The 10,162-nt window shown below is 55.1% G+C and overlaps 1 protein-coding gene across 4 annotated transcripts in view; it reads right to left on the bottom strand.

The window, feature by feature from the left end:
- The window catches only part of PLEKHM2 (pleckstrin homology and RUN domain containing M2), a 30,928-nt gene extending 20,906 nt beyond the window's left edge, over window positions 1–10,022 (bottom strand). For all 4 annotated transcript variants that reach the window (XM_083802918.1, XM_083802917.1, XM_083802916.1 and 1 more), the window contains exon 1: window positions 9,826–10,022. In XM_083802918.1, coding sequence (XP_083659044.1) covers window positions 9,826–9,885 — 60 coding nt within the window. In that variant the 5' untranslated portion in view covers window positions 9,886–10,022. The remainder of the gene's footprint in view (window positions 1–9,825) is intronic.
- Window positions 10,023–10,162: the final 140 nt, after the last annotated feature.

The raw sequence follows: 10,162 nt of genomic DNA on the forward strand, positions 1-10,162 counted from the left end.
GCTCCTCCCGAGGCGATTTGGGTGCTGTGAGTCACGGCCGTGTCTGAGCTGCTGCTTGTGCCAGCGCAGGGAAGCGCACCGAGGGGCTGCTCCTGCACAGAGCTGTGCCACCGCGTTCTCCAGGCAGCGTGGCATCAAGGGACAGGGACGTTTCTGCTGTCCCCCCTGAAGAAAACAGGGCCAATGGCTTATAGCCCAAGCAAAGGACACGCACAGGCTGCTAGAGCACAATGAACCCCACAAAGAGATCAGCAGGAGGGAAAAAACATACAGACTTGCAATGCAGCTCGTCTGCCCTGCTCCAAGCCCTGCCTGCTCCTTGTAGCACAGGTCCCCTCACCTCCTGACCCTCATATCCTCGTCCCTCATCCTCATCCCGGCATGTTTAGCTCTTCGCTTGGGCACATCTCCAGCCTGCCTCCTGGCCACGCGATGTGCCCGGGCGGCCTTAACCGCACAGCCGGGGAGCTGGGTTTTGCACAGGGTGCCCGGAGAGAGCGCTGAGTCCCCGCTGAGCTCCCACGTCTCGGGGAGGCAACAAGACGGAGCAAGCCCTGGGATCTCCGGGGTGGAGCCAGCCCTATGGCGAGGGTGGCGAAAGGCTGCGACTTGCAGGAGCTGATCGGGAGGCGTCTTCTATTTGGAAAGACACATACAGAGGAGAGGTACGATGAAATAGCGAATGAATTACAAAGCAAACCGATGAGAAGGAGCAAAATAGCTATTTCACACGTTTGCTCACTGGTTGAGTCTTGACACAGCGTCCCTGTCATGCCAGGCCCTGAAGACACCGCATTTCAGAGCGGTGACAGCAGTTCGTGTCACCTGGGCCATTTTATAGCTGGCTCCAGAGGCGGAAGGCAGGGAAGGGCCAGGCTTCCCGCAGAGAAGTGCTAGCTAGTCCTTCCACGGGAAGATGCGCTGTGTGTCCGCTGCCAGCACTCGTTTCCGAGCTGAAGAGCAAAATCTGGTTGCATCATTTCCCAGAGCACCTGGCCTGCCCCAAATCCAGCTAACCTGAAATCTGCAGGAATTCAGACCACAAACATTTCGGGGCAGAGATGCAGGCCACGGACACGGTCTCCACCCCCCCAGGATGGACGTTCCCAGAACCTGACACCAATTGTGCAGCACAGGGAGGGGTGCTGGGACACTGCCCTGAAAAAATGGCAGAGAAACGAATATTGCAGGGGGCTGGAAGGTACCAGCAGGGTGTGAGGGGCACAGCATGCTGTTGTTAACACTCATCTGTGACCCTGCAGGTTTTCTAAAACGCAGATACATGTGGAGATGCCCTGAGAGATGGCCTGTTTAAACCTACTTACCTACCAAATGAAAAATAAAGCTTTGTACCATCACAGCAAGCAGCTCTGCTCCAGCACAAACAGCCGGCGTTGAAAAATGCCACGCTAGGAACATGCCTGCTTGCTAGCACTGGACAGCACAGCATGCTCAGAGCTGTACACAATACGCAACGCGCCTCTCCACCTCTGAGGTACCATGCATTTATCTGCTGTGTTTACTTCTCTCCTGCAAATTGCTATAAAACACAAACAAACAATTTGAAAGCAAGCTCTCCCTAATCACTGCGTGGTGGACGGACCTGTTCGGGAAGTGGTGATCAAACTCCAGCTCTTCACATGTGAAGCATCCTCAAAGCAGCTCCCTGATATACCCGGGCAGTGAGAAGGGCTGGAGCCAGGAGCACCAGGAAGGAGACAAGCAGTAAGGTTAAAAAGAATTAACCAAACACAGCAACGCTCCTGCAGAGCATTCATCTCGGGGGGTTCCGGCGAGAAGCTTTCCCCCTCGGCCCCTCTGCACCCCAAAACCAGGTGGGTGCCAGGATGAGTGGCCGAAGCCTCGGGCGGAGGACTCATGCAGCACCCGGTGCCCTGCAAACGCCTCGACTCTCAGCCCGGGGCTATTTATAGACATTCCTGCAGCCAAAATAAGTGCTGTCGGCATCCAGAAGGCATCCCTGCAATCCACCAAGAGCGTCTGTCAGCTTGAGACCACTCCGCAGCCCATCGCGTCCGCTGGTGTTGCAACAGCGTGGAGCAAAACCTGCTGCGGCAAACCGGTTACCAAAGCTCCTCCTGAGCCCAAGTACTCAAGGCTGGCAAGTCAAACACACTCGAGAAGAAAGCAGAGCAGAAGGGTGTTTGTCCAAAGGGAAAAGAAAGCTTATTTGAGTGGAGGGGAATAAAGGAAGAGCTCGCGCTGCACCTCGTCCCATTGAGGAGAGGGTGCATTTAATTGCTGTTTATTAATCAAGAGTTGATTGTAAATGGCATGTTTTTTGTAGTAATACGCCACACCCCCCGCTGGCACACACAAGAAAGGATGTTCCTTGCACAGTTTTATAGCCTACTAATTGCATCAGCTCTCCAGGCCCATTTGCAGTGTTCTCGTAGCGCAAGGAGAGATGCCAAAACCCCCACTGGTCAGGCCCTCCCCTCTCCATCCCTTTTGCACTGGTTACCCCAACAAAAGAAGGGATCTTCAGTGTTCATCAGGCTGAGGAATAGCTGTGATGCGCTGGTAGCTGTTTCAAAGAGAATGTTCTTAAAGATGCTGTCACCTCCTGGAACACTACAGGAAGATACTGTGGATGATGCGCAGACCAGCTGGGCTTCAAGGAAACAGCCAGGTCCTTCCTGAGTCCTGACAAGGACTTGCTTCTTGATGCAGGGCTGCAGAACCACCCAGGTAACGCACTCAGCCCCGAGGTCCACGCGGAAGGAGACCCGCAGCACCCAAACCAAGCTATCAGCACTGCCCCTCGAGCCACGTTTCCGGTAACCGCTGTGAGAACAACACCCAGTCACGCCTCGCAGCCTCCGTGTTATGCTGAGGCCACAAAATTTCTCTGGCTTTTGATTATCCTCCTCTTGAGAATGTCACCAGAAAGATCGAAGGAGTCTTCCTTGAGTCCTCATTTCCTGGGATTTCTGGCATTTAGACCAAAACGTCCTTACCTCCTGTGTCTGCAGGTAACCCCCATGCAGGGACCAGCACCGCTCTCCTGAATAAACCGAGTGAGCCGAGCTGCGGCAGCCACACTGGAGCGCATTCTCCAAACCGAATCGTTCTCGTGGTGGTGCTCTGAAATCTCTCCAGCACTCCCACGACCTGCCTGAAATCCAGTCTCCGGGCCCGCCTGCACTATTCACGGCTGGCCACAGTCCAGCCGAGCCTTCACCTCCCCTCCACACATCTGGCCTGCAGATACTTCACTAGCAGCTTTCCAGCACCAAGCTCGTTTCCCTTGCTCTGCTTGGCATTTCCCTGGCAAGACAAACACTAAAGAAGAAAAGCAAACAGCCCCATCGGGCAACCCCTTGCGTTCCTCCAGCTCAGCTCCTACCCCAACCACTGCACTCGCTGTATGGGAAAGGCGAGGGATGCTTCAAAGCCCCACTTTCCTAGCCACAGCACAAGGACTGGCAAAGGGTTTTCCCCATTTGCAAGGAAGCAAAACAAAAGGAACACCACAAAGCAGCAAGCAGACAGCCAAAACATAACACAGATTGCTGCAGCCTTCTTTCTGCCTCCATTCCTGTCCTCTTGCTGCCTTCCCGACCAGCTGGGAAGAGCTCCTCCGGTCTATCAAGGAGGTGGCTTTCTTTGCGGGCAGTGTTTTGGAGATGCAAACCCTCCGCAAGGCTCAGAACCTCCCCAAGCCTGCTCCCAGCACCTGCCCTTCCACCGCACCGCTCAGCTGGCCGGGAGCTGGGGCACGTTACCGGACAGCACAGCCCTATGCAGCAAGGGCAAAACCCCGCGGTTTCCCGTGAACGCAGCCTGCAACGCTGTCTGAAAACGTGATTAAAAACTTCCGATCAAGGAAGACAGCTCTGGGTCTTGGCATGAAGTCTGGGGCTTCACCCACAGCAGATCACCCTCAAGAAACAAACCTGGAGCTCCAGCCCCAAGGGAAGAGGCATCAGCAAGGGACAGGACAGACACTTAAGATGGATAAACAGCCAGGCACAGTCGGCACTCTCATGCCTGCTCAGGAGAGTACAGACATCGATGGCAAATGGTAAAGGGGAGGCCAAACTCCTCTGCAACCTCCGTACCACCTACAGAAGTGGGCTGAATTTCAAGGCAGGGATGTTGTCCTGCTGCTCCCTTTACCAATCCAGAAAGGAACCTGTACAACACAACTTAGAGCCCAGAAACTTCAGCTCTGGCAGGATGTCCTGGGGGTTGCACGCGTGACCTGACTCAACATTTCTTACAAAAAGCTTCCAGACCAGCACTGGCCTCAGAGCTCAGCTTCCCACCCTGGACTCAGCACCCCCTGCCTGGGTGCTGGCACTTCCCTGACGAAGCGCATGGGCACGCTCAGCGCATCAGCGCCTTGAGGCACTGCCAGTGCTGCTGGAGCAGCCTTAAGAGAAAGCATGCTCGTGATGTGCAGAGACAGAAGCCTGAAAGAGGCAAAGCTGAAACCCACAGGAAGGATGCTTCATGTCTAGAAATACGGAGCTTTGCAGCATTTATCCAGCTGAGTGCAACCCAGTAAGACTGTCACCTCCTGGGACACGTACACTTGTCAGCTCCCACACCCCAAAGGCTTTTTCCAGGGCTTTCCTTCGTTTGAGGTTCATTATTTCTGCAGTGGTGAGCAGGGAATGGGCACAGAGCTGGCTAGCAAGGCTGGGGGGAAGCTGCCTGCCAGCGGTGCTTTTTGTCAGACGTGGCCAGCAGAGCCTTTGGGACTGCACACAGCTGCCGAGGAACAGGATCCCTGCGTTAGCTGAAGGCGGACGGAAAGGTCACATGCTCGGCACAACAGAAAAACAGATTTCACAGGAGGGAAAAACAAGTCCAGTTGGTAAACACACTAAAACAAGCGAGCACAGGGGGTTTGTGCCCTGTAACGGTGCTGCTCTCCCAGATAGCTGCTGCTTACTCACACTCCAGGCATTCAGCGCTTTGAGTCTCTCCCTGCAGACAAAGTCTTCTGGCACCAAGTTGTTTGGGTTACTCCTCTTGGACCAGGGTGTCAGAAGTGGGAAAAGCTGGAACCGCCCAGCAGCCGTGTCACGCTCACAGAATTCACAAAATCGGAGGCAGGCTGCCTCAGAGGCACGGCGTGCTGCTCCTTCTACAGAACCCACTGCCAAAACCTGGCCTCCTGAACCAACTTCTCTCCCAGCAAATGCTTTGTGGTAGCAGGAGAAGAACAAACAGATTCCCCCCCCCCCCGACAAAAAAAGGCTATCATAGCCTTGTCCATCAGCAGGTCCTGAGCTGATTTTGAGAAATGCCTCCCCTTGGCATAAAGAGACAACGTCAGTTTCAGTACCCACAGAATCCAATCCTCTTACCAGGTTGTTGCCGGCAGTTGTGTTATCACCAGGCCTGTGTCAGGACACATTAGGAATTTTGAGAAAAAAGCCCTGAAATACTCACAGGACCTCACTGCTGCACTCTCAGCCGGACCACAGCAGACAGCTTTGTTTGCTCGCCAAGCAGTGGCAAAGCCCTTAGAGGACACCCAAAATGTGCAGAGCGTCAGTGCTGCGAGCGTTGAAGCACCTGAGAGGTCCTCGTGTATTCGCAGCTCCACAAAATCGTTGCTGGCTTCAGCGAAGGGAGAAGATCCAGCCCCATCCTTGCGCTCTGGCAGCCGGTGAGCCTGGTACAGGTTTGCGAGCAGGAGCGCTGCGCGCGTACAGATGTCAATTCCTGCTGCGTGCTCCCAGCAGCAACAGCGGATGTGGCTTGGAGCAAACACAAACAAGCGAGAGGAAATACCCTGACAGAGATAAACCCCTGTGGTCTTGCAGCCAGCAAGGTGCCCCTCAACGGGAAGCAGGAGGCAAGCTGCTCTTCAGGCTCTTTCACATCTCCGGAACTGCTACCTCGGTGTCACGGCAGCTTGGCTAAACCCCCCCAAAAGGGGAGCGCATCCCCTCTGTGTTTTGGCGAGGGATGCTCCACTCCAGCACCACCTGCTCCTCTCCAGGATGGAGGGACCAAGCCGTGCCCAAATCTCCCTTCCCTCGCTGCGCAGGAGATGCTGCAGAGCAGAGTTCAGGGAGCCTGGGGGGCTGCAACGGCATTTCACTGGTACGGAGCTGAAAATCAGATGTGGAGACAGGCAGAAATGGCACAGCATTAATTCACTGGCACCCCCGCCTGTGGGGGGAAGTGGAAACTTCCCCGAAGTCATGCATAAACGGAGCAGAGCCAGAGCTTCTGGCAAGAACTCTTGCAACATCGGCAAAAAAAAACCACTCCACCTGATTGACATGCACCAAGGATCAGCTGTTTGTGGTAATGTGTCCTTCAAAGCCACAAAGAAAGCCTGAAAAACAGAGAAGAGCCCCAGAATCTTGGATTTTGAGCTCTTTATGAATTTAAGTTTAGCTCCCCGAATTGGCAGCGATGAGCGTTGTTTAAGAACTCTGCGTTGTGGCCACCTAACCACAGACAAGGCGGCAATAAGTCTCTCCTTAACCCCCTGCAACGTCCAGGACAGCACGGAAAGCCAAACAAAGAACAAAAAATGTTTACGCTACCAGCTTCAGCGTGGATCAGGTCATCTGTGATAACTCAGAGCTACCAGGCGATGGTTGGCCAAGGATGGGTATGAAGCTGTCAGCATTTCTAGTGTGCTTATCACAGCAAAAGCTCAGCTGCAGCGCTCGCCCCGCTGCTGCCACTCACAGCAACATCTGCTGGAAGAAAACTAGTACCAGGGCGGACAAGGGTCTGCACCCCTCGTGGAGAGGCTGCATGCCAAGGGGTGAATGCACACCCAGCCAAAACTTGACCGTCTGCAGCTTTTGCCTGAATAAAACCCTCATTCATTAAAGAAAATAAGAGCTAGGCACCAAGTCGCACGATAATTTGTGCTGGAGCACAGCCCTCTCAGCAGGGCAAGGGAGCACTGGGTGGGGAAGGGGAAAAGAAACAGGCACAAGACAGAAGTAATGAGCGCCACAGGGCGACGCTGTCCACACAACCTGAGCAAAAAGCATCGCCCTCTGAAGTAATTTATTTCTCCCACGGAGGTCAGAGAGGACAAGCTATAGACGGGGAAATCAAGGCTATCCTCGCGCTTCTCCTGGGTGTGTGTTTGAATCGAAGCAGGGACCCGACTCGCCAGTGCTGAGCTCTCCCAGCCCCTCCTGAAGCCTCCCGAGATCTCTCCAGCTAGAGGGACAATTTATGAGTCTCTAAATTTGATGTTCTGCCTCCCTCTTGGCTGCCAAGGCCTGACCTCACACCTCTGCTGTCAAGGGTAGGACTACCCCTGATCTCCAAGGCACGGTGGAAGTGCGTGACCAGGCCCTTGGGTATCACAGAGAGAAAGCCACGGGTTTATAATTACCCTCTCCGAGGAGGTTTGCACCCCTGTTTTTCTAGCTGATGTTCTAGCCCTCAGATATTTCTACATATTCCCATTCACTGAGGTTTGAGGGATTCGCTTGTTTGTGTGGAATTGAAGCACTTTTTCTGCTGTCCATTTGTACAGAATTTACTCGCTGTGCTCTGAAAAAAATGTCCTCCTGACCTCCCGCTCCTGGAATTCAGAAGCACACCTGGACCTGCTGCAAGCGAAGACACTACGATGGGGGCACAAGAAACCAGAGCAGCTCTCTGCGGCACGGGCCCTGCCCAGCCCTGTGCTGCTGCTTGCTGCGCTCCCCATCTGAGGCAGAGGGAAGCTGATGAGCATCTGGACAGTTCTCCTTGCGCTACTCAGAAAAATCATGCTTTCTGCTGCTACTCAAAGGCAGCTATGGAACCAGGTATCTCAGCCTTCAGCGCTGGCTTGCTTTTGTCCCAATTCCATCCAGTCTCGAAGTGGGGTTTCCTTCTAAAACAACTTGACCACTGAGAATCCACAAACTCTTCCTCAGGTCTGAAGCTGAGAGAAGAAAGCCTATTATTTGGCCAAAAAGCACTGCAGAAAGGTACACACATCGTCGCAAACACATCCAAACCCTCTGCTCCACAAATCAAACCTGCAACAACAGCAAGAGTAAGGAGTGATCTGCCTACACAGCTAGAAAGCTTTTGAAATCAGAGATAATACTTGGAAAAGTCTCCACACCTCATGACACAACCCCAGCAACCAGGAGTCATTACTCAAGAGGCAGGGAGCAGAGGATGAGCGAGATGAGGATCTCCCAACACACAGCGAGGGTGTGGAGAAGGCGTACCTGTTCCTCTGACCTACTATCTTATTCTTCCCACTAACACAGAGAAAAGGAAAATGTCAGAGAGTCAAGGGATGAAGACAGACAGGGAAATGCTGGGAAAAATTAGCGATTCCATTGCTGAAGGGAAGCAGTCTCCCTGAGGAAGCAGAATTGCATCCCGGGGTAAAACACAGGGGTGTGCCAGTGCTGGACTTTTGCCATGTGGTTGAGCTTGGTTTCACCGGGATGGTATTAATAGGTCCATCAGCCTGATGTCTCCTTCGTTTCCCCGAGCTTTCCTACTTGGAACTGAACAGGAAAGCAAACTGGCAGGACTGAAAAATCCAAAAATCCCTCTTCGCTGCTAGACCAAGACAGCAGTTGGCGGAGATCAGTGCAGGTCAAGGCAGAGATGTCTTGGCAGAGCTGTAGACAAGGAGCCTTCCTCAAGTACAATAATAACCAAAAAACCCACCATGTTGATTTTACAGCATTTCCAAACAAGGATCCCAAAGACTTTCTGGATGTAAATAAATTGTGTCCAACAAACCCTGAGTGGAAACTAGCGTATCCTTATGTACACGTGGAAACTGAGGTAGCAAGGTCAGAGCTGCAGAGTATCATAACAGAGCTTGGAGCCAGACGAACATCCCGTCATTTCCAGGTAGATAAGGGATTCACCCTAAAAATGAATGTCCTCTAAAAATTAAGGATGGAAACCAGAGGACAGGCTCACTGACAGAGGAAAAGAGAGAGGATGGGAGAGGTTTGCGCATCCATCCTACATCCAGGAGGTAATGTCAAATCATCCCTTCCTTAATTGTGCTGGAAATTCACTCATGATAGTCTTCTTATAACAAGTTTTCATGGGTGAATCTGTGTCAGGACACGTTGCAGATCACAGAAAAACGCCAATTTCAAAAGGCAGCAGGAGCCCAGTAACTGGAGAAATGTCAGCAAGTCCAGAAGGCCTCCTTTCCCCCAGGACTTGGAATGAAAATTGAAACAAGGCTGCCTTCGCTCCCCCCCCAACGCAGCTTGCGGTTGCTGGCCTTTCTCTAACAAGGCCAGAGCTCACGGTTGGGCCAGGAAGGACAAAAAGCAAGGCCCCAGCCCAGAACTTCCCACTCTCTGACTGCCCCAGACACAGAGGAGGTCCCCGTGAAAAGGGAAACCCCAGCCTGGAATTGGGAGCCCCACGGGGAACCCCCGCACGTCCCTGACAGCAGGGACACAGAGGAGGCCCCGGGGTAACCCCGGCTGCATCCCTTTGGGGGGTGCAGGAGGGATGACCAAGCCCCCCCTCTGCCAGGGGGCCCCTCAACCCCACTGACTGGGTTCCTCGGGGGTGTCCTTGGCCCCACAGCACCAGCAAAAAGGACGCCTCCAACCTCAGACTCCCAGCCCGGGGGTCCCTCGGGGCATCCCCACACAGGTGAACCCCTAAACTCACCCCCCCCCCCCCGCGGTCCTGTCACAAAGCGGCGACCCCAGACCCGCGCCTCGGGCGGGGGCGGTCCCGCAGGGATGTCAGAGATGTCCGGGGGGGGACGACCTCCCCCCAGCCCCACGGCGGGGCCCCCCGGCCGCAATTTAGCGGAGGGGGGGGGGGTCCCCAGGGCCGCCCCGGCCGGGGAGGGGCCGCCCCACCGCCCACCTTCTTGACGGAGAGGGAGATGTTCTCCAGGATGCGGTCCTTCACCTCCGCCGGCTCCATGGCGCCGGCTCCCGCCGCCCTCCGCCGCCGCGCCCGCCCGGCGGAACCCGAGGGCCGGGCCGCCCGCCGGGCCCGCTCGCCGCCCCGCCGCCCCCCGCCGGCCGGCTCCGTCCTGCCGGCTGCCCCGGCCCGGCCCCGGCCCGGCCCGCCGGCTGCGGGGTGGCGGCCGCCGCCGCTTCAGCGCGCCATGGCCGCGCCGGGGCCCCTCACGGCGAGCGGGGCCGGCGGGGAAGGAGCCGAGCGGAGCGGGGCCGGGCCGCACTCGTGACGGCGCCGC

The sequence above is a fragment of the Anser anser genome, assembly GCF_964211835.1.
Source record: "Anser anser genome assembly, chromosome: 17".
Classification (NCBI taxonomy): domain Eukaryota; kingdom Metazoa; phylum Chordata; class Aves; order Anseriformes; family Anatidae; genus Anser; species Anser anser.